The 23,831-nt window shown below is 34.3% G+C and overlaps 3 protein-coding genes across 6 annotated transcripts; 2 read left to right on the top strand and 1 right to left on the bottom strand.

The window, feature by feature from the left end:
- The first annotated feature begins 5,223 nt into the window (after positions 1–5,223).
- Positions 5,224–6,790, top strand: LOC105132842 (high mobility group B protein 3-like). Its single transcript, XM_011036563.1, has 8 exons — positions 5,224–5,364; positions 5,459–5,507; positions 5,667–5,783; positions 5,876–5,933; positions 6,023–6,067; positions 6,168–6,248; positions 6,335–6,424; positions 6,519–6,790. Exons 2-8 carry the CDS (start codon positions 5,467–5,469, stop codon positions 6,537–6,539), a joined length of 453 nt encoding a protein of 150 aa, XP_011034865.1. The 5' UTR covers positions 5,224–5,364; positions 5,459–5,466; the 3' UTR covers positions 6,540–6,790.
- Positions 6,791–10,552: 3,762 nt separating this feature from the next.
- Positions 10,553–12,414, top strand: LOC105132841 (WUSCHEL-related homeobox 8-like). The gene is made up of 3 exons (XM_011036562.1): positions 10,553–11,030; positions 11,365–11,766; positions 11,947–12,414. The coding sequence occupies exons 1-3, from the start codon at positions 10,871–10,873 to the stop codon at positions 12,030–12,032; spliced, it is 648 nt and encodes a 215-aa protein (XP_011034864.1). The 5' UTR covers positions 10,553–10,870; the 3' UTR covers positions 12,033–12,414.
- A 120-nt stretch (positions 12,415–12,534) lies between these two features.
- Positions 12,535–21,677, bottom strand: LOC105132840 (Fanconi anemia group J protein homolog). 4 transcript variants are annotated; one of them, XM_011036557.1, is made up of 28 exons: positions 21,181–21,677; positions 20,997–21,084; positions 20,786–20,861; positions 20,606–20,670; positions 20,475–20,519; positions 20,298–20,398; positions 20,028–20,169; positions 19,802–19,863; positions 19,649–19,722; positions 19,487–19,557; positions 19,233–19,392; positions 19,063–19,135; positions 18,887–18,982; positions 18,260–18,365; positions 18,058–18,151; positions 17,893–17,976; positions 17,645–17,801; positions 17,276–17,472; positions 16,830–16,874; positions 16,493–16,521; positions 16,284–16,405; positions 15,960–16,007; positions 15,702–15,826; positions 15,290–15,582; positions 13,945–14,875; positions 13,744–13,815; positions 13,184–13,300; positions 12,535–13,089 (listed from the first exon to the last, which is right to left on the bottom strand). In XM_011036557.1, exons 1-28 carry the CDS (start codon positions 21,533–21,535, stop codon positions 13,045–13,047), a joined length of 3,873 nt encoding a protein of 1,290 aa, XP_011034859.1. In that variant the 5' UTR covers positions 21,536–21,677; the 3' UTR covers positions 12,535–13,044. The 4 variants fall into 4 exon arrangements, with proteins under 4 accessions (XP_011034859.1, XP_011034860.1, XP_011034861.1 ...); XM_011036558.1 differs by having other exon boundaries at positions 19,233–19,320; XM_011036559.1 differs by lacking the exons at positions 12,535–13,089; positions 13,184–13,300 and adding an exon at positions 13,309–13,561 and having other exon boundaries at positions 13,706–13,815.
- Positions 21,678–23,831: the final 2,154 nt, after the last annotated feature.

Genomic DNA, 23,831 nt, shown 5'->3' with positions numbered 1-23,831 from the left:
TAAAAAAATATCATATTTTTGTTCATGACTATGTCTCTCCATTGAGCATGTGTTATCAATTTAGACTTTGGTGAATTATTGTTCATGTTAAACTATTTTTCATGCTATATTGTGAATCAGATTAAATTTTTTATAAAAACATAAATATTATTAATCTGTTTTCTAGCAAAAATGATTAATTATATAGGGATTTAACTTATATAACTTGATCAATTTAAAAGATTTGAAAACAACCCGAACAACTAATAAAAATATAATTTAACTTGAAAAACTTAGGATGACATATTTTTTCAAATATTAAAACGACAACTTATTATATTAGTTTTGATCAATTCAAGTTAATATGTCAAATCTAATATTAAAACTACATCAAAAATAAATCAAAACAAATTACAAAGCTCAGTTCTCAATAATAAAAGGTGAATTAAAAAAATAATTAAATAAATAAAAAATATTTTACTTGATTTATCAAATCTGTAACCCAGATCATAAACCTTGATAACTTTGAAGAATAAAAATCAAAATAAATTATAAAATTTAATTCTCAGTCAATCTAATATTGAATGATTATTTTTTAAAAAACAAAACAAAATAATAAAAAAAATTAAATCAACCAGCCTAACATGGGAATCAAGTCATGAGATTCTAATAACCACGTAGAAAGTAAATAAAAAATTTATAAATCTCAATTCCTAATCAACCAAATTTTAAATATAAATGTAAAATTGAAAGTAATAAGATCTCCATGAGTAATGGAAATCAAGATTAAAAAAATAACAATAATAAAAAGAATTGTGATGTATAGTGAAAAGGATGACACGTGTAAAAAACATGAGAAATAAAAGAGAAAATCAGGCCAGAGAGAAAAGGAAATAATCTAGATGAGCCAAATAACAAGAGGCAATACATTATAACGATCATATATTTGGCATAAACTGCTGAATCTAGTTGTATTTTGGATGTAATGTTTGGCTCGTAAAACTCTACCATCTAACTGAAGGAATGTGAAAAAATAATTTTTTACCTGATGAAAATCATCGTTCGAGATATCCTAGAAAAAAAATACTTTGCAGGGAAGTTTCGATCATCAACTAATTTCTCTCTCTAACACTACCAAATCATATTTATTTTTGGATATACAGTGCGTCTAGATGTGGTTTTCATTCAAAATAGTAAAGATCGAGAACAAACTTTCCATAAAGGTTTTGTTCGTGTTAAACAATAACTCATTAATTTTTAGGTTAACATGGTCTTATTATAATACATAGAGATTCAATTATTTGATCATCATGAGTTTGAGATATACCGTGAAAGATTCTAGAGTTTATCATAGCTGGATTTAAAAATATAATTCAAGATGAATGATGTATTGCTTTTTTATTTTTATTTTGGCTAACTCGTGCAGAATTTAGAAAATTTAACTGAATATATATTTTGATGAAATTAAAATTATACAGGTATTAGGGTTTATGGAATATATATTAGTAAAATATTTTTTTATTGTTAATATCACTATAGATGAAATGCGTATTCTTAAAATGAAGGGAATGATGATCATAGTGCAAGAATAAAAAGAAACATTATTACATGAACATATTAAATGAATAAAAAACTAACTTTTAGGCTGTATGGACGGCTTTTAGGCTGTATGGACATGGATAAGGTGGAATCATTAAGAAATAGAAATGAAGAAGAGTTAAAAAATAAAATATATTTAAGGCTGGCTATGATAATATTTTTGACAAGTTGTTTAGATAACAAAAAAATATCATTGACTGTAGCTATTATGGTGAAATTATTATCAATGATGATGTAAAAACATTAGTTATTAAAGTCTTGTTTGGTATGTTTAATTGTAAAACAAGAAAGTGAAAAATAAATGGTTTATTGTTTTGTTGTGTCAATAATGCTACGTGATAGTGATATTAATATATATAGTGTGTAAAGGAAATAAGAGAAATTTTAAAGGGATGAGTTTCCTTATTTTAAAAAATTGTTTAAATGTCTTTTTTAAAAATGAATTTAAATTTGTGATTTAATGATGTCAAATGATCTTAAATAATATTTTCATACAAGAAAATAAATTGAAAGTTGAAAAGAATTTTAAAAGGATGAAAATCCATGTCGTCTAAAATTTTAATGATAAAAAAGGACTACTATGATTACTGTTTTTAAGCCTTAAAATAATACAATCTAGAGTTTATTTTTCATGAAAGTTATAATTTTATATCTTAAATTATAAATTTGACCATTGAAAGTTATAATTTTGAGCTTCAAAATGATACAATTTAGAATTTATTTTTCATATGAAAGTTATAGCTTTAAAATCTAAATCCAATAATAATAGAATAATTATAGCAAAAAATATAAGATGAAAAAAAAGACTCTGAACCATAGTTAATTGATTATTTGCTTCTAAGGCAACAATTTCATCTAATTGTGCAAAAATAAAAAATAAAAACCAGGATAAATCTTAACAATTAAAAAATAACAAATGATTCAAATGAAAATACCGTTTTACTTTAAAAGGCAGCTAAGTAATAGTTTTATTAATGGCAAGATTGTCAATTCATTGTTACAGTTCCCAGTAAACAAAGGAATATGTACAATAATTTTCTCACATATTTTAATATTTTTATTTAATCTTTAATAATAATATTTATTAATAAAAAAATAAAAATAAGGTAAGGTCATGTTCTTGGCCCCTAAAAAAGAACCCCTTCACTCGCTTTTAATTGTTTTAAGTAAACGGGATGGATGATGTAATGCTCTTAATAAAAAAAAAAAAAACAACACATTGTTTATCAATTATCATATTACAACCACTAGAGTAGTTGGAAAAACAAAGTTAGGTTTTTTAACAAAAAAAAAAAAATTATTTTCAACCCATTAAACCAATTAATGGCTACAGAACACACATATAAAAAGACAACTTAAACCTAAAATAAACTTGAAATAAAATTTTATTTGCAGCTCGAATATATTTTTTTTACATGTTTTTAAGATAAAAAACCACTCAATATAAATTCATTTTAAAATATTATTTATGAATATATCTTAATGCATTTCTATTTTAAAAATACTGAAATCCACTGTAAATTTATTTAAAAAATAAATTTATTTTTATATTATTATCTTTATCTTTTTAATCAAATATATTCATTTCTCCATTATCTCTATCCATCCGGTCCCGCAAAAATTACCGAACACTACATGAGACAAGGCATGTTTGACGCATCCTTTCCAGGAGCATTGATGTAATTAAACGTTGCGTAAGAGAAAATGTTGACAGCCCTTTCATTGTTTCAGGCTCTGCGCCCCGCATTTTATTTCCAGGACTCCAAACACTCGTTGAAGTTATTTCTTAGGGGTTTTCAAACGACTCTTCGAGTGGTCTTCTTTCAAATCTTTTCACGCCGCCCCTTCACCGTATTATTAACCTTGCTTCCCGGACCTTGTTGCCGGACAAGTGCATCGCTGGAGGCATCATCCATGTGTTCTGTCCATTTAAACGCATCTCGCCTTGCCGGATAAGTGCATCACTGAAGGCATCATCCATGTGTTCTGTCCATTTAAACGCATCTCGCCTTCCCACATGATTCTTCTCTGATTTATTACCCGTTGCAAATGAACAGATGCATCAGACAAATAACAAAAGCAGGCTACCGACCATTAACGACCAAAAAGTACAGATATTATCACCTTTATGAAGATTTCATAAACTGATTTTAAAATCATCGAGTTGCTTAGCAATTCACTCTTTGTTGTTTGTTTTTTTTGTTATCTTTCTCGTTGTTTGTTTCGTCTTTTGATCTTGTCCCTTGCGGTTTTATTTCAATTTTTGAGATTGGGTTTTCATTTTTTTAATTGTTTTTTATACTTTCTAATTACCTTTTTTCATTTATTTCTTTGATATTTTTTTTCATTTTTTATTATTTTTATTTTTATTTTAATTACTTTTTTTCATTTTTTAATCCTGTTTGATGTTTATTCTTTTAATTTTTAATTTTTTTAATTTATATTTCTCTTTCAATTTTTTCTCAATATTTTATTTTATTTGTTTTTTAATTTTTGTTCTCGTTATTTTAATTACTTTTTATAACTATTTTTTTATTGTTCAGTAAAGTCCTTGATATTTTATTTCATTGATTATATATTAGTTTAGGTTTTTATTATTTTTATTATCATTTATTTTCTTTTTAATTTTTTGATAATTAAGAATTTTATTGAATATTTTTTTATTTTGTATAGGGTTATATCAGTCTCGTAATTAAAATTATTAATTTAAAAAAAATATTTTAATTTAATTTTTTTTTTAATTTTATTCTATAACATTACGATAGAGAACAATATTTTGAAATCAATTCCCATTGCATCTCTTCTTGCCAATCCGATTGTGAGTGTTATGGGGCATGAAACATTTTTTTTTTCCGTCAACTTGAATTGTTTTATTTTTGTTAGTGTTTTTAATTTTTTTTAATTTAATTCTTTAATGCTGGGTTACCAAGTTTTGAGATTTTTTATTTTTTTATTTATTTTTATGGGGCTATCCCTAATCAAATATTTATTAAGTTAATTTAATGTGACTTGGTTTATTTATTTGTTTCTATGTAGATATTTTTTTAAAATTTTTTTTATCACAACCTTGTATCGCGGATGATGTGCTCGTAGAGTGATCCCAGATCGGTTTAGATTTTTTTATTTCATGTTTTTTTAAAATTAATTTATTTGTAATTTTATTTATTTAAAATTATATATTTTAGAGTCCTGAGCATTCTATTTGTTCCCCTTTCATTCCTAAAATATTATCGAGCTAATTAGCTCAGGTTATTTAAATTATTTTTATTTTAATATATTCTCGTATATTAAAAAAAATTAACCCTGCTGGAAAAAAATTCTATTAACAATAATAAGAAAATGCTAAAGTTGGGCAATGGCCAGATCATTGCAGAAATCAAAGCTGATCCATGGGCCAGACCATTTCAGCAATCAAAGTTGGGCCTGAGATCCCTGGAATCCAACCAATCTTACATTATCATAAATGATTACTTATGTGAGAGCAAAGAAGCACAAAGAGAAGCACAAAGAGGAAAGCCAAATATCAAAGGGTAAGGCGTCCAAAACTTAAGACCCACGCAACCAATAGATTATAAGCGCAAAGATCGATGACGTGTCATTAAATTTCCAAATCCCGCCTAAACCCCTTCCACCTCCCCAATTTTCATTTCACCCGCAATTGAATTTCAATTTCCTTCACGACACTTAATATCTCCGCCTCTCCCTCAATTCTCTTCCTATTCTCACACCCAATATCCTCTCTCTACCACTCTTCCTCTCTCTTTCAAACCCTAACCCCCCACACCGGTAAGTCTCGCAGATTTTGAACGGATTCTCACCCTCTGATCGGTTCTCATTGATTTAAATCGTGTTTTGAGCTGATCCGGTGTTAAAACTGCAGGTTTCTCCATGAAAGGAGGTAGATCAAAGTCAGATACCAAGAGCGCTAAGTAAGTTTCTTCAAATCTCGTTTTCTCTCAATTTCATCAATTGTCACGTGTGAAACGTGTTTTGCGGTCTCGTAGATCTTAGATCTAGAAAATTCGGTTTTCAAGTTTTGTTGTCGTTTCGTGATTAGACTCATGTCTTTTTCTGACGTGGTTGTTCAGGCTCTCTGTGAACAAGAAACCAACCAAAGGAGGAGCAGCAGCAGCAAAGAAATCAGGAAAGGCAGCTAAGGATCCAAACAAGCCCAAGAGGCCTGCTAGTGCATTCTTCGTCTTCATGTAATATTCTTACTCTCGATTAATATTTATTCTTGTTCATTTTTAGCTAATTATGGAACAATAATTTAGCTATAAATTGACTTTGACTGCAGGGAGGAGTTTAGAGAGCAGTACAAGAAGGAGCACCCTAAAAACAAATCAGTTGCTGCTGTGAGTTCAGATATTGTTAATTAATTATTGATTATAGTTTATAATCGATTTTTTGTTATTTTTAACGTGATAAATAAATTATTATTCAGGTTGGAAAAGCTGGAGGAGATAAATGGAAGTCACTGTCAGCGGCTGTGAGTATTTTTTGTTAAATTTATGTTAATATCTGGGTGAAGTTTTGTAAACATTGTTTTTCACTGATTTTGCTAACATTAATTGATTGATTGGTTACAGGAGAAAGCACCCTATGTTGCCAAGGCTGATAAAAGGAAAGTCGAGTATGAGAAGAAGATGAAAGCCTACAACAAGGAGCAGGTAATTGGACTGACTTAGTTGTTTTAGTGTCAAGCTGTAATCGTGTTTGTGGTTTGAAATTGATTTGTGTCATTGGTGAGTGTTAGGCTGAAGGGCCCAAGGAAGAAGAGGAATCCGAGAAGTCAGTGTCGGAAGTCAATGATGAAGATGAAGATGATGAGGAGGGCAGTGCAGAGGTTAGAGCTGGTGCATCTTGTTCGACTGTCTGGTTGGTGGCATTGCTTGTTTGAGTTTTGTCTAATTTGGAATTTTTTTTGGGAATTGGTGCAGGAGGATGACGACGACGAGTAGGATTTGGACACGGGGAATAGCATAGTCATCTAGGTCGTGACAATGTTTGGACATTGTATGTTGATGGCCGAGTATTGGCATGTTAATTTTTTTTTCAATTACTGTCTTCTAAGGGAAGGATATGCGAACTGCTCCCTTTGTTATTTTGTCCTCCTCCTTCCTAGGGAAAAAAGTTAATAGGTGTAGAAGGGAGAACTCTATGTTTACTTGAACCAAAGTTTAATGAATTAGATAAGTGGTTATCTTCTGTAGATCATGTGGTTCTCTTTATTTGCCCTTTCATCAGTTCAATTCCATAGCTATGCCTAGTGAAGATGTTATATGATCGAATGGGGTCGCATGTGTGTAACTTTTTCTTCTTGCCTTTTGCACTGCATTTCGGCTCATTTTAAATGGTAGGATGGTTTCACTAATTACTAGGCTGCAATTTCTTACTGGATGCTGTGTTTTCTTGGGTGAATGCAACATTATTCTGTTTCGGACCCTTTCCTCTTGCGTTTATGCCGGCTTTGGTGTGGTTAAAAATGTCTTGTTCGAGTTGATGTATCCCTGTGTTGGCGTCTGTACTCCCATTGTGTCCCCTCCTCCACGCACGTTGTTACTGAATTTACTTTATTGCAGCCTGCGTGTTTGTCACTTTCCCTCTACACCCGCTTTTGAATTTCAGGTTCGCTTGTCAAACCAATGTCGAAGGTTTGAATGCATGATTCTGGTTTGGATATGGGTGAGTTTTTATGTGAATCTGTTGCTTGCCGAGCTGTTTGGATGGCAATGGTCGAATCTTTACGCTGCATGAAACACGTATGTTAACATTTATTATTTTTGGTATTTTATTTTCCTCAGTCAACGCAGTTATTGTCGTCAAGCTATCTTTTATGGTGGGGTGGCTAAAAAATTAGTTAGCTCTTTCAGTGATTTGTGGGCGGTGACGCAGTTAATAAATACTGTCAACTTTTCAGTTATTTTTATTGGATTGCATGACTGATTTGGTGATTTTCATGCCTCCTCACGTTGCGAGGAGACAGCATGGTTACCCGTGCTGGGTCGCGAAGTGAAGCACTTCTTGCTTTCACAAATTCACAATTGGAATCGCTGTGCTTTTCCTCTCATGATGATGTGGTTCTCACAGTAAGTGCAATGACAAAGATGATGACAAAATTAATTTTGATACGGCCCTTTTGGCTTGGATAAATCCGTTAACCCCCAAGATGCTCGCAGAGCGTGTTTTGGTTATCATTGTTAAGCTTGGCGGAGTTGAGCCATATCTTCTCGGTAAATCAGGGCTAGCAAGAGATAGAAGAGTGTTAAAGCATGGTAAATCAACGGCTAACAGCATAGTAAATTATCTGCACCCTCAGGTGGGGAAAATAATTATCAATTCGTAAACAAACTCTACCCAATCTCGTGGGAAAAAAACCTTGTTTTTAACTCTTTATCTGGCAAGAGATTCAAACCTCTTAATATTTATTCTGTTTTGACTTTTAGTTTTTTCTATGTTTTTTCATGTTTAATAATTAGAAACGTGTTTAGAAAAGGAAAAATCTGTCGAATCTCAGATGAAGGTCAATGGGTGGAAGTCAAGCCAGTGTAATCTGGTGCTGGGTCAAGCAAGTAAAGAAACTGTCTTGCTAGCTTTGTTGATGGTTGGTTGAAGCTAGGGCAAGCATTAAGAGTTCATAGGCTGATTTTCTGTCATAATCAGTGATTTGATGATTAAAAAGCGAACTTCACTTTCCAAAACTAATAACGTTGACCCCATTATGTGTCTTGTAATCCTTTTCTTCTTATAATCTCTTTAAATTGATCAACTGGATTTTCCCTTGAAGGTTTGTTCAAAGATTATCATAGATGAAGATTCTAACGGTAAGCCTGGTTTTCGAGGAGCAGAGAATCTTAGAAAAAAATGGCAAGAAAATATTTGATGAGAAGAAACTAAGCCTACTAACTTGAAGGGTACTGGCTTACGAGAAAAGGTCACACTGGAATCATAGATTTTTTTTTTTGTTTTATTCACAAAACTAAAGATGGTGAATGGTTGACTTCGAAGATTTAATATTCTCGGAGGCTACTTTATGATGGGTTCTAAATTTAACCTCAAATCAATCTTGATATTGGCTCCATTGATTTAATATCAATAGTTTTTAAAAAAAGAAATAACCACGAGAATCCAATGATCCAGACCCTTCCGTGGATCAGTCTCGGACTAGGTGTTGGGTTATAACTTAATATCAAGAAATTTCATGGGCCTTGTAAAACCGGGTGGGCTATAAAACTCATACGCTGTCAAAGTGAAACCGTAAACTTGGGCTAAATCCAGAAAAAGAGCTGCCATAAAACGTTCTCTGTGCAGAGTTCTTCCCTTTTCCTTTTCAAGAAATAAAAAATCTAAAGGGAAGAGTCCACATATATTTTATTTGTACACAGCACATCGGCTATAAGGAATATAGAAAGGGCAAGAACAAATCATTGGAAGATGCCACCAGAAGATCTTCCATTTACAGTGGGTTCTACAAGATCTATTGTCCTGAGACCCACCATTCACCTGCGGGCTAGTTTGATATTTTAAGCTTCCCTGTGTTTTGCAGACAAGACATGCTGCTCTAATCTTTCATCTTATTCGTCAAGGCATCCCAAAATCCCTCGAGGTTGTTGCCCTCGTTAGGTACACCAAATTCCCTAATTCCATGGCAGGAATTAAGAGGGGAGCTAGGCCATAGGCCTTGTGTTTTTGTTACCCCTCTTTCAATTAAACCACCTCATAAAGCTACCTGTCAGGGACCCTTGTTTTATCTTGTAGTGATATATATATGTCATTGCTTGTAATTCTTGCTTTACGGTTGAAAAAGATTGGTGATGTTCAAGTGATCTCGAGTCGTCACGTTTTTTTGTCAAAAATTATTAGATTATTAAATCAGATTTTAGCTTGATAAATAAAAAGATAATTAAATACAAATGCACTTGTAAGAGTATTGGTTGGAAACAGGTGTTTAAATACAACTCAGTTAATATGGTGTTTTGTCTATCAAGTTTTAAAGTAAATTAGATTGAATTTGATTAGATCAAATTTGATTTTCTTGATTTGGTTAAGTTCCGATTTAATTTTTATTTTTTTTCAAATCAAGTTCCGATTTAATTTTTATTTTTTTTTAAATATTATTTTGAATTAATTTAGAATAACTCGAATTAATTCACTCCTTTTATAATCTAAAGTTTACCCTTCAAATTATGAAACCAACCATATTTAATAACTTTGGTTTGGAAGAGGTAGATTAAATAGGATAATTTAGCTAGAAATTAGAGGATATTGAATTTAGACCCGAATGGATCATCACTAATTAAACATTAGCCCAGGCACCAGGACAAGGAGGGCATGTAACCATGTCCATAACTTGACCAACACCTCCATTTTCCTACTCAAGCACATGCTTGAAATATTGATTTTCACATGGAATGCTGTTTTCCATGGCTAATGAAAGCCAGCATTGATGATTCAAAGCATTGAAATTACTTTGATTTTGCTCTCGTGCATGCGTATTTCCAACTTCAATTTCTAATTATTTGAATCCACTTGCTCATAACCCACCATAAATTGAAATTCTAATCATGATCTAGGAAATAATTCCCTTCCCTTCATTTGAAAGATTCTTAGCTAGATAACCAAGATAGTATTTACATCATCTTACCATCTTGCACATTAATTTGAAATAAATCTTTTTTTTTTTAAGGATATATTCATTCTTCAATGGAGATTCTAAAGTTTGGATTTTGATAAATTAAGAGAAAGGTTAAATATATTGATCACTACAACATCCTCGATATTAATATTTATTTGAAATATTAATTTTTTAACTACAATTTTTTTAGATGGGGTTTTCTCACAAAAATAAATAAATAAATAATAAAATTATAGAAAGTAAAATTTGAATTACGAGGAAAGAAAAGGATAAATGGAATTTACCGTTATTCATAACATTTATGATTTATATGAAGAGCAAGATTTGGACGCAAGAAAGATATCTTTACCTTTATATGTAGAGACGCGCGAAACCCGCTCAATCATGCTAAAATGCGCAGTCCGTCAGCATCCCAACTCTGATCTATGCCAACCCTTCCTTCCTTTTCCAACCCTTTATACAGAGACCTCAGACCCTCTTCCTGTTGTTGTCTTGTGATTACTTCAATTCTACTTCTACGGCTAAACTGTGTCTAAAGCTACAACCATATGTCATAGAAAGTGAAACATTATTAGGTAAAGAAAGGGGAGAAAAGGGGCTAGCATATATACTAGTGCCTGTCAAGAGGTAGGCAGAGTCAAGAGGAAGTGGAGACTCATGGAGGAGGGGAGGTTTCAGAATTGTGGAGGGTTGGGTGTGAAAGTGATGACTGATGAGCAAATGGAGATGTTGAGGAAGCAAATCTCTGTCTATGCCACTATTTGTGAGCAGCTTGTTGAGATGCACAAGGCTCTCTCTGCCCAACAGGACTTTGCTGGTTTCTTTCTCTTTCTTTCTCTCCTGTAATGGGTTCATGTGTATTTTTTAACTGAATCAATGGGAAAGTCAGTAGGGTTTGAGAATTCTTGGATATGGAGAAATTATGTTACTTTACTTTTGGACTAGTATGCAATTTGCTCTCTTTAAAGCACTCTTGGTCACTTCTGTCTCTGAAAATTGTACGGGGGCAAGTTTTGCTGAGTTAATTCTTTGACTAGCCATTAATTGTCTAATTAATTTTCCCTGATGAGTTGTCCTCTTAATTTCTTTGTAAGTACACGTTTTGCTTAGTTTTGTGGATGTAAATCATCAATTTTTTGTTTTTGATTTAGGCATGGGGCTTGGGAATCCATACTGTGATCCATTACTGTCATCTGCTGTCCACAAGATAGGGTCGAGGCAGCGGTGGACTCCAAAACCAGCGCAACTTGAAATCCTTGAGCAGATTTTCAAACAATGCAATGCGACTCCAGGCAGGCAGAAGATCAAAGATATAACCAGAGAACTCGCACAACATGGTCAAATTTCTGAAACAAATGTCTATAATTGGTTTCAAAACAGGAGAGCTCGTTCAAAAAGAAAGCAATCAGCCGTAGTGCCAAACAATGGAGAATCTGAAATGGAGACAGATGTTGAGTCTTTTAAAGAGAAGAAGACCAGGGCAGAAGACAGCCAACCTGACGAAAACACCACACCGATGGCTGACCATATGTACTTCAACAGTCCAGACATAGGTACTCCCACATGCTTGCCCTTATTTTCCCATAAGATCCATGCATTAAGAGTTCTTTTTGACACTCAAGCCAGTTTCGAACAGACCTCTGTTCTTAAGGACACATATACGGTCAGAGATACAACATACGAGCATCTCCGAGCAAGTGAATGCTCTTAATGTCACTTGTTCATGCGTGCAGGATTTGACCAGCTGATGGGGAAGATTGAATCCCCAGGGAGCTGTATTCCATACTGGCAGATGGAGCAATATGACTTGTTTGGATGATGTCTCTTTCAGATCGATAGAGATGCTCCGGTAGAAGCTTGCTGAGTTCAAGGACGCTGATATTGATAGTAATATAATAGAGCATTTATGCAGCGAAAGATAACATGGTACGCAGAGAACTTACATTCACAAGGCTTATTAGGGCTTAGGACTATCGTTGTGGCATGCGTTTTACTGATTGCCTAATTCCAACCATCTGGGTTATTTAAGATGAGTGAAATATCATGGTATTAGTGGTAGTAAATTTTTTATTTCTGATTATGTCAAGCTCTGTATTTCACCCATTTGATTGGATCTTTATGATTCTACAGTGCCTAGACCATATGCTTTGTGTGTAAAAATTGATTGATTTAATAGAAACCGAGCATCATGTAAATCTGAACGGAATGCATCTTCTATAGCAAGTTTATTGGGAGAGATTACCTTCTATTTGCAGGTAAAATCCTAGTCTGTGTTATCTTGAAAGAAATTATAACTATAGCTTATGTTTATAATTAACTCATGCTGAGGGGATTGAGACTTGTATTAATCAGAAGAGACATGACGAGATACAATGATTCACCAAGTTATCAGCTTCGTCTTTTTCATAGCTAAAAGCTGCGAAGACCAAGCCAACATATACATATCGAGTCACCCACCAAAAATTTACAAATCCTGATCAAGACCAATTAATCCCACTCTGGATAAGCTCTCTACAACCACAATAACAAGTGTCTTATCCTGCAAAATCAATTACTTTGGATTGCAACGTCTATTTCCTCGATAGACTGGATGCTGAGGCTGTGAAATTATGCATCAAGAGTTGCATGGTCAATGCAGCAGCTGGGAAGCCTAACTCAGAATCAAGTTGCAGCCGTTGCACGCTTAGTCTAAGATGATCCATAATTGTCCCCAGATATAAATTTCCAGAAAAAGCTAGATTTCGCACTAGCCCGTAATGATTTTCATGGCATTATACACATGTAGAAGACTGTTCGAGGCGGAAATCAGAATGTCCAACCCTAGGTCATTGTTAACCTTGCGTATTAGAAAGCACGTCTCTCTTCGGTAGTCTCAACTGCAGCCAACAGAAATTAGTTTCAGATATGCAAATTTTCCGCAGGTAAAATGCCCTGTGCCCATAAAGCCCGGAGCATTTCAGAATCACAAACCTTTGACTTTGTAGTCCTCCAGCCTCCAGAATTAGGTTGTGGGGAATATGAGAATCTATCAAGGGAGTTCAACAAGGCAGTTTTATCCATGGCTGTGCGGGTTACTGGCGACAAATCCTGCTTCCATGTTAAGAAACATTATTCAACCACTAACAGAGAAAAATAAATGAAACGAACACCTATCATCTTGTTAGTGATATTAACGTTTTCTTTCTGTTGCACAATTTGCACCAAAGATGCAAACGAGCCCATCGCACCCCTTCATCGCTTGAGCTGAATGTAATATTTATTTTTTCAAACACAACCTCAATTTTTGCTGTTGCAGTCCATACACTTTTTGAAGTAAAGGGAGACTGTCAAGCCACATGCTCACAAGGAATTCAAGCTCAACACTACCTCGTTTCTTATTTTGCAGTTCCCCTACTACCGCTTCCTTCAACTAAGTCAGACAGATTTATGAATTACCTTGCCATCTCTCCTATATTCAAAGCAGTATTACAAAAAAAAGCAAATCCAACTGCATAATAACAGAACGGGAAAAACATACAGTACAAGGTTACCTTATCCATAGGTTCCAAGTCCTTTGATGCTTCAAGGTTCTGAAATTCCAGACAATCAGTGTAGAATAATATCTGCACGTGAAACAGTATTCAGAATAACAGAGGTTAAGATATGCTGCCAAAGCAGGACAAACCAAAGATAAAGACAAGCTATTCTTAGTTTGGAGCATCATATAAATGCAGGATCCAATTAAAACCTACTTTGTTAAGTAACTGAACATTTGATGCATCTGTTGCCATGATCTTCACTCCAAGGCAATTAGACATACTGCAAAAGGGACAAAAAACTGAGTTGAAAACGCAGCCATCTTCTTCACTCCAGACTCCTTTTTGCCGGGCATCTTGAAGAGCAATATTGCAGAGACGCTGATCAACTGATGAGATGTCAGTCACAAGAACTGGTACACATGTTGACTTGTTCTTGGCACAACGCTCCATTCTTTCTTTCACAAGAGATGCTAGGTGAACCTTTGATGAAGAAGTCAAGGAGCACTCAACATACAGGTTGTTCTCAGGACGACCCAATGGGCTTTTGCAGAGGGAGCAAGAAATTTGCAATCTCTTGTCCATGAGAGAATCAGAAGATGCACATGAAGTAGCACAAGAATTAGGCAGCCATGGAGAAGCATGCTTGGTAGATTGACGTTCTCTACAGTTTGTCTCCAAACCAAATTCAATCCTGCGATTTGTGTCTCCACTAGTGACTGAGCTTCTAGTGAAACTAATACAGCCAGGAGTTTCAGCATAGGAGGTATCAGATTGTTCTCCTTGCAGCTTTATTAGTAATAAGTCCATGGACTTCCTCCGTTTCTGTGTATGAGAATTAACACTTAAATTCAAAGATGACTCTACTTCTGGTCTCAGGTTGCAGGTAGTTATAGTTAACTCTTTTTCAGGAGTAACCAGCATTGAACACTGAGATTTGTCTGGAGCAGCACTTTGGTTTGTCACAGACACCAAAGAGACTAACCCTTGATCTGCAAGCTCATTAGGGGCCTGCATCATGGTTGAGCTAGAGTTGCCATCCTTTGAGAAGAATCCTGGACTGGCTGCAGCTCCACATTCACCCATGCCAGGGGTTTCCTCGACAAGGGTTATTTCTGGATCTTCATGGAAAGATGCCTCAGAGCACCTGAAGGGGAGTCCGATATGTTCCATCAGACCATATTTTTTGCACGGGAATTCAAGCATTTAGTTTCTTTCTTGACTGAATGAGGATAGGTCATTTGTATTATTCTATCTGCTGGGTTTAGTTTTTAAAATGCAATCCACTAGCTGAAGTTCCATGATTGTTTTTTTCGTTGTCTTTTTTCTTGAGCTTGTCGGCACTTGCATGATAAGACTATGTTCATTGGCAATAAACCTGGTTAATGCTTGTAACCAGTACTACCACTTGCAATATGAATACCTAACTTGCTAGTACAGCACAATAATTGGAACTGAAATCTTCTAAATAATGCATGGGACCATAGTGCCTGCTAGCAGCAAATTACATTACTTGCAAAGATAACAAAAACATGATGAAATAACAGGGCAAGTCATTTACCTTGAACCTATATGGGAATCACACTCTAGGTCAATGATTTCTTGAGAGCTTTCCAACTCATCGTCTATTTGAAAAGAAGCTTGTACTTCAACATCATCTTGGGACTTCAGTTTTGAAACAGCACCTTCACACTTTGTCAAAGAGACTATTTTCTCTCCATACTGATCAGAATTGCTCAGTTTCTGACTTTTGTTTCTTGTGTGCCCTACAATTTGATCCATTCGAGGGATATTTTTCTCCTTGTTAGCATCAGAATTCAACAAGAATTCTTCCATATTCTTGCCAACCTTCTCCTGCAAATAAGTTGAAGCAGAGACCACAAACAATGTTATCATTCACCTGCTGATTAGACCATGGAAGGAAGATGGAATTCCTTAATTAAATGCAAAACACATGAAGATAAACAGAAGACCTTGGCATTCCTGAAAAAGGATCTCAATACTTCTAGAGACATGTCAAAGTTGTTGTGCTGTTGAATCGATTTCCTTAGCCATTTCGAGATGTATACCCTATTCCGTTCTTCCTTATAACGCTCATCTGCTTGCCAATGAAATAAAAGCCACATAAAAAAATAACAGAGACAACAGCAAAGTGCTGTCAAATCATAAGGATATTTTCAGTACCAGGGAGAAAAAAAAATCATTGATCAATGGTCAATCAAATGAATTACCTAATAGGATGATGGACCCATAGTCAAACTTATGCCGTATACAGCGTCCTGCATGAATTCAAATGAAGAATTATACCCAAATTCATTAATCATATTTAGCAATTATCAGATAATGCTTGAATTTTCGACAACAAAAGGAGGGAGAGAGAGAAAACAATGAGTATCCAACTGAAGAAACAAAAGGGAGTTACTAGTTGGAAAGAAGAAAGAGGAGATAGTAGGTGTAGTCAAAGAGGAGAAAGAGAAAAGGCTTGTGGATTATATGTATGCTTTATGTCAAGCCAAATGGAAAGCATTAATTGTAAAGCTAATCAAATGGCATACCAACAGCTTGATTGAGAGCTCGAAAGGCTTGTTGACAGTACCACTCATTTCCACCAAGAAGGTTTTTGGACGTTTTGTATGCATCATTATATTTCTTCTTCAAACCAACTTGAATATCATTTCTGATAAAACATGTCAATATCAATAAGCAAATCTGGAAAAAAAAATTGTTGTTTTAAAAAGCTTTCAGAGCTTGTAAGAATTCTTACATGTTTGGAAATGGAATGCCAACTACTATCTGAGGTATTCACAATTAAAGGTAAAACACCCATCCAGGTTGAAAAGCAATAGTGATTCAAATACAATGAAATGCTCTTACCATGACAAAGAAGGAGAAGATATTCAAAATAACACTAACAAACCAACTATAAGGACCCATTATGATCCCTAAAATCAAGTTCACTTAAACGTGTGACAATCCCACAAGAACAACTATCTGCACCCAGTAGAGATTCCATTAACTCAAGAAGCACCAAGAACCCAACTCAGATTAAAGAAAAGTAGAGAAATGCAGGTAATTATATTTCAAACAACACAGAAGGATACAACTACCCGAGCATAATCATCAGAAAAGTCTATTCCTTCTGAAACCTGCAAGAACAACACAGCAATTTAGCATATGCATGGGGAGAAAGGTGATTCCCATGAAAATTTGAAAGAGCTTAACAGCAATATAATAGCATAATGATTCCCATGAACTTGAAAATAATGCGCTATTTAGAATTGCAGACATTGGAATTGCAATCATTTTGAATAACTTAATGCGCTAAATTATCATTTGCAGCTTGTTTAACCATGCTCACAAAAATTCCACCAATGCAAACATTAAAGCCCGGGCTAAAAATCCTTCAATCCAAAGACAACAAAATCTGCTTAAGTATTATAGCAATGCTCTTCCTAGCTAACGCCAACAAAATGGACTCAGCTCCTAACCCTTCACCAATACTCCAACTGGCTGATTACAGGAGTCCTCGGCATAAAAGTTGGCATACCTTTCCTCGACAAACAGCAAGAAATGCAGCTCCTCCTTTCTCAGAATTGTCAGTTGATTCAGTTCCATCTAAGTGATTGGCATCCACTTTTTTTACCTTTCTCTTTCTCCCAAGAGCAGGTCTTTTGTCTCGACGAATGCAGTCATAATAACCCTTCAAAATCAAGTCAAAATCCTCCTGGCTTCCTCCTCTGGGCTCTGCAATAATCAAGATAAAGTAATTTGCAAGCCAACTAAAGGAATTCCATTGAGACAGCCAGGAAAACAGAGCTCAAGCACAGATACCAAATAATGAGGTATCTCTAACACAATACAAAATGGTAACTGAAAGTACAGAAATTTTTTTTATGCAATCAGTAATATGTGTTACCAACAAAGAGGGGCTTTCTTGCATTTAATCGCAACCATTGGCCTGTTTCACGCCAACGATTGCTCAGCTTTTCCATCAGTTTATAGCTAGGGAAGAACACGAGAGAGCCTGCAGGAACAATCTTGCAGATTTCCTCCAATGATTTGCCAAGGGCATCCTGTACAACCAATTATCATGGCAACTTACTAATATATGGAAAGGAATTCACTCTGGATCATCAAAGATCAATGGTAAAATGCACAGGGTACCTGGAAGGTATAACAATCTGCTGTTTTGTAACTCGCATTCAATGGATAATTATCAGGACTGGTCGATATTACAGAAACACACACCTGCAGTAAAAAATTGATAGCTTGTACCTGAAAATGGAACCAACTATAACAGAAAAATACAAAAGGACGGGGTAATCAAACCTGCGATTCAACATCAACTACATGCGGAGCTTCCAGACAAGTTCCAAACTGAACCCCAAGTTCAGATGAGAAAGAATTCATTGGTGACAAAGTCCTAGAGAACAGAAACCACAGACGAGTGTTTGCCTTAGTAATACTACTTTGATTAATTGATTTATATGAACTGCAGGCACAAAACATGGTTTTTATATCTCCAGCTTACCCTGATGTTAAAATGACTGACAAGGAAAGATCAGCTATGTCTTTGAACACGACAGATGGATTCAAGCACCACAAACTTAAAGTATAAGTCCAGTCACCAGCCTTTTCTGCATGCACGATTTGAACAGTAGCAAAATGACAGATTATTTCTAACTCATTGTCTATAAAAAGAATATGAGAGCATGAGTTTGATTTCTAGCAAAACCAGCAACAGTCACAAAACTATTATCATTGGATTCTTTTAATGCAGCATCTGGAAGTGTGGGAACACAACAGAATTTTGAAAGTAGTCTCATTGAGTTTACTAAACAAAGCTTAGAACAGAAAGCAGAAAGCTTTCGGGGAGTACCAAGTACTTGATTCCTTATAAGCTGCAAATATAATCTCTCCAAACAAATACTCCGGTGCTGTTTGAAAGATAGCTTTAACAATTGGCATTAAACTAAATTTAACCTGCTAATCTTCTTCCTGTTCCTTTCAATTTTAAAATATTACAAATGAGAAATTTAGCCTACTAATCTTCATCAGCTAATAAATATACTACTATGTAATAAATTGATAAGTAAATATATTATGCATTGTATACTAACCAACAACAAATTGACAAAACAACCAGCTGATCACTTACTTCCATCTCTTTTAACATATCGCCGCAAAGCAAGCTGGAAATCAGATACCTGACATCCATTTCTTGAGAAGAAATACGTGAGTGAAGAGAATAACCCTGTTTGGCATTTTAAAAAGCAGTTAATTAGGATATCAAGTTTTTTGAGCAAGTAAAATAAGCAGAGTACGAAACTCAACCTTCCAATAATACCACTGACATGCCACTTAAATGAGAGCCCTCTGCTTCCGTATCTGTTGCAGCTTTGATAGCCTGCAGCAAATTAGATTGATGAACAGCGCAAATGGTGAGAAGAAAGTGAATGGTGTGTCAAACTCAAAAGGCATTATACAATTAGGAGGAAAAAAACCTGTTTAGCACAATCCAGCAAGATCGGGAAGCACTGCTGTGAAATATTGGCTTCTTGGAACTCCCTCAAAGCCTTATCACCAGCCCAACTATAACACATGGGAGCAAAAGAAACTAATAAGGACAAAAGGCCTCCATCACCAAAACAAATCTGAATAGAACTTCAGAAAGATGGAAGATATCATTAATACATAAAATTGAATGTAGAAAAATATAGATAGTAATAAGTATAAAGCATTAGACAAAATTACTTACCAAGAGCAATAGTGCTGAAATTCACGCTTCTCCAGTTTATTTTTCCTCCGTTCAATCCAACTTAACAAGTCCTGTTCATTCATAGCATATAGCAATGGCAATTAAAATGACTAATAAGACTGCAGAAACAGAATCACAAATCATAATAACTCAGACTATTACCTGTGCCATTTCATATAATGGTTGGTAGATCATGGGATCAACTGGACAGAGTTCCTGCAATTCAGTCTGCAATTCTTTGGCAATACAACAATAATAAGCAACAGAAAGATAAAAAAAAATCAAAAATCAAATGTTTGCAAGTCAATGACCAACTTTGCAAGACATCTTCTTCAACATCCACACTACCAGCATCACGAGCAATGTCTTCTATGTTGCTGCATGTCCAAAAACATTCAGGGTATCATGTAGTGCCTGTACAGAAATAAAACTGGAGAAACTCGCTTGAACAAAGAAATCCAGCCGCAAATTAGCCATTCAGGATCACGTGGCAAATTATGTATAACATTTCAGCAATTGAACAGAAAATTGCAACACGTACTGGGCTTCATCAAGAACAAGAATGGCTCCTATAATGTCCACTTCCATTGCTCCTCGAATGACTGGATTGATTATGTAATTGTACGGACAGAAAACCAACTGTGCATCATCTGCCATAGAGCGAGCTGCATAGTATGAACAACCTAAAAGGAGAGAAAAAATAATCAAGCTTCAGAGATGTTGAGAGTGAACCGAGCAATTTAACAAGCCACGTGCCAAACTTTTAAACAGGCCCAATCTTATGTGAAATTACAATACATTGAACATAAACCTTTAACAACTTGTCCAACTTTAACAAGATCTTCGATGTCATGCACCTCATGGCAACCTCCTTTTTGAAGCGAAGGATGACCTCTGACTTTATTTGCATTTCTGTTTGTGAAAAATAATTTTGTTGTGAGAGACAATAAAAATAAAGCGACCACATACCGTGAGAAAAGTAACCCACTTGAATTGTAGGCATCCAGCCTCCTTGTCCTTCAAAAGCAGCTTACTGAAAATTTCCACAACATGTTTCAAATACAGGGACCAAAAAAATTTTGCAAACAAAAGAAATGTCCCCAAAGCTCAAAATTGTACCATTCTTCATCAATATTCTCTTTCCTATTTACATGTACATTTGTGCAGTAATGCTTCCTTGAAGCCTGGTAAATATTAAAGCAATGAGTCCTCGGAAATAACTAAAACCTGAATCGAAGCATCAACGCACAATTATTGTCAGATCAATAGCCATAACTAAAGGAAAGATACAGAGCCTACCAACACTGCCATTGGCACCCTATACGTGGTTTTACGAAATTCGCTAACCACTTGGGAAATTTGGGAATGTGTCCTCCTTCAATTAACAGAAAACAGCAAAATAATTACCCATTCAATAAAAAGATTCTCCTCCACATTGTAAATCATTATGAATTTATCACCATGTAAGAAAAACATTACTAGAACTACTAATTCGAGACAGAAAACTTACGAAGCATAGTATATCTTTGGCACAGCCTTTTTCTTTTTGTTACTTGCCACCTTTTGAGCCAGCTCCACAGCCGCTGTAGGTTCAGTACCTGCAGCAATTCACAGAGACTCAAAATTCTTTAACAAACTGGCAAATTTCGATGCAGAATTGAAAAAAGTTAGGGTTTTAAAAGTCCCGAACTTACTTGAAGGCGTTGATTCTGGAACAAATCCGCCGCCGTGAGCGAGAGGATCGGTGATTGCCTCGGGATTCGGTGTAGAGTGGGTGAGATTAGCGTACTGATTCTTTAATTTGAAATTCTGTTGCCAGGCGAGAGTGGAGCAAAGAAGCGAGAGCGATTTTCCAGTACCGGTAGGGGATTCGAGTAAAGCGTGACAATGGCCGTCTCTTTGCGCTCGATCGAGCGTGGAAATGACTCTACCCATGAATGCGAGCTGCGTTCCATATGGTTTGTATGGAAATTCCACTTGAATTCCTCCTACGTGGTAGGATTTTTTAGGGTTAGGGTTTGTCGATTTTACTGGTGTTGGTTTCACCATTTTTTTTGTGAGAATTTTGAGGGGGATGCAGAGTTTGTTTGGGTAAATCGTGGTATTTTGGCGGGAGATTTTGGTTTGTTTATTTGGATTTAGGCGGTAGCCATTCTTTTTTTCACGCCCCTGTAATTACAAGCGGGGTTGTTTGCTTAGTTATTAGACGCAACTCGGGCAAGTCCCATGTCATGCGATATAAACAAATTACAGATTTTGGTTAGTGAGAAAATATTTTTAAAAAATAATAAAATAATATTTTTTAAAATATTTTTTTGAAGCCAGTCATTTTTTATTGCATTTTTACTAATTAACTCGGAGAATCAATTGAGTCTAACTAAATTAATTTCAAGGTAATTTATCACGTTGAATTTAATAATCATGATTGTTCGTGTAATTTGGTTTGTTTACCTTTCCAGTCATATTATTGGTTTAGGCTCATTTTTTTTAATCAAATTAGATTTTGCTGTTTTGTTTTTCTATTGATCCAGCTGAAGTCTAAATAATATTTAGGTAGTTTTTGATGTGCTAAAAAAATATTATCTGGGTTAGACTGGTTATACTTGATAAATATCTATCTTGTTGTATATCTAGTATGCACTTGACTGGATAGGATAATTTTTCTTGAATTATATTTGATATATATTCAACAAGATAAAACAGTATATTGTAATGACAGCAATCCGCACGTGTGTTGTCTAGTGTTTGAAGTGTATCATAATATATATTGTTTTGTAAATCGAAGCATAAAATATATACAAATATAAGGTCAATGTAGAATATTGAAAAATATTTATTATTTTTAAATTTATATATTTATATATTTAAAAAAAATTTAAAAAAAAATTATTTGATATTTAATTTAATAATATTATAATAATTCTAATTACAAAACTCGATATAGCTACAAACACGAGTCTTAACTAGTCTATATTTTTCAAAAAATATAGAAAAAAAATTAATCAGTCTTGGCACAATTAAAACCCCGTGTTAACTTACAACTTTGTCAACTTAAAATAGAATATGTGTAAATAACTAATTGATTTTTTATACAAAAAAAGGTTAAAAAAAGGCTGGACTTTAAAAAAAAATAGTTAAACACATGTAAACCCATGTTAACTTGCAACTTTGTCGACTTAAAATAGAATATGTGTAAATAACTGATTGATTTTTTATGAAAAAAAAGTTAAAAGAAAGTTGGACTTTAAAAAAAAAATAGTTAAACACATGTAAACCCTTCGGATTAATGACCTATTTTCATTCTTGTCTTGGCTTAGATCAACTAAAGTTGAGCCTTTTAACTTCTAACTTTGATCCAATTTAAATTTTAAAATTATAATAATAATTACTTTTATTTTTATATTGATTCAGGGTAACTCGAGTTAACTCTCCCGATCAAGGCCTTACTCTACTTTGATCTTTTTATTGGTTTCAAAACAATAATAATAATCTCAGAGTAATTCGGATTAACCCTCCTGATCAAGGCCTTACTCTACTTTGACCTTCTTATTGGTTTCAAAACAATAATAATAATCATCTCCATCTTTGAGTTGATAAAGATCAACATGAATTAGCTCTCCTAACCTATAACTCGGACCTTGTTCTAAGTCGACTTTTGAGTCGTTTTAAATTTTTTAATAATAACTACTTTTATTCTTGTATTGGCCTAACTTAATTCGAGCTTACCTTCCCAGCTCATAATTCAAGTCCTGTCCTGGGTTAACCTTGAATTGAGATCTAAGATTATTTCAATAATTATTATTTTTTGTACATTGATTTGAGTCAATTGTCAACCCAGCCTATAGTATGGGTCTTACTTCATATCAATCCTCGAGTTAAGATTTAAAAATACAATGATAATGATTCTTATTCTTGTACTGGTCTTAAGAGACTTAGATTGGTTATCTCAACCCATGCCTAAAATCTTGTTTATGGTCAACTTCAAGCTGGGTTACCACCCATCAATCAAATTGACAAGTAAAAAATAAAGTTTGGGTTTTTAAAAAAATAAAAGAAGAAATGACCTAGCTCAAATTCATGAAAAACTTTAGTCAAACTTGCTTAAAACCTGTTGATTTTTTTTTTTGCTTTGACCATTTAAAAAAATATATTTTATTACTGGTAATATAGTCATTTCATGAACAATAACTCATGTAAAGAGAATTAGACAACCTTATCCTGCAAGGGGACAATAATTTCTTCACCATAACGACCTTCACTAGATAAAAATTAATTTGCACTTGAGATCGTGGCCCAGGGGTTAAAATTAGACAACCTTGTCTTGCAAGGGACAAGAATTTCTTCA

The sequence above is a fragment of the Populus euphratica genome, unplaced genomic scaffold (genome assembly GCF_000495115.2).
Source record: "Populus euphratica unplaced genomic scaffold, PopEup_1.0 scaffold68.1, whole genome shotgun sequence".
NCBI classification, from domain to species: Eukaryota; Viridiplantae; Streptophyta; class Magnoliopsida; order Malpighiales; family Salicaceae; genus Populus; species Populus euphratica.
Note: the sequence above shows the minus strand (reverse complement) of the source record. Positions and strands in the feature narration are given on the sequence as shown.

Coding starts and splice junctions, on each gene's coding strand:
- LOC105132841 (XM_011036562.1), top strand. CDS start 10,871: ATGGAGGAGGGGAGGTTTCAGAATTGTGGAGGGTTGGGTGTGAAAGTG. Junction 11,031..11,364: donor TGCCCAACAGGACTTTGCTG/GTTTCTTTCTCT, acceptor TTTTTGATTTAG/GCATGGGGCTTGGGAATCCA. Junction 11,767..11,946: donor CTTCAACAGTCCAGACATAG/GTACTCCCACAT, acceptor TCATGCGTGCAG/GATTTGACCAGCTGATGGGG.
- LOC105132842 (XM_011036563.1), top strand. CDS start 5,467: ATGAAAGGAGGTAGATCAAAGTCAGATACCAAGAGCGCTAA. Junction 5,784..5,875: donor AGTGCATTCTTCGTCTTCAT/GTAATATTCTTA, acceptor CTTTGACTGCAG/GGAGGAGTTTAGAGAGCAGT. Junction 5,934..6,022: donor AAAACAAATCAGTTGCTGCT/GTGAGTTCAGAT, acceptor ATTATTATTCAG/GTTGGAAAAGCTGGAGGAGA.
- LOC105132840 (XM_011036557.1), bottom strand. CDS start 21,535: ATGGTGAAACCAACACCAGTAAAATCGACAAACCCTAACCCTAAAAAA. Junction 20,520..20,605: donor GAGAATATTGATGAAGAATG/GTACAATTTTGA, acceptor GGAAATTTTCAG/TAAGCTGCTTTTGAAGGACA. Junction 19,558..19,648: donor CATTATATGAAATGGCACAG/GTAATAGTCTGA, acceptor ATGAATGAACAG/GACTTGTTAAGTTGGATTGA.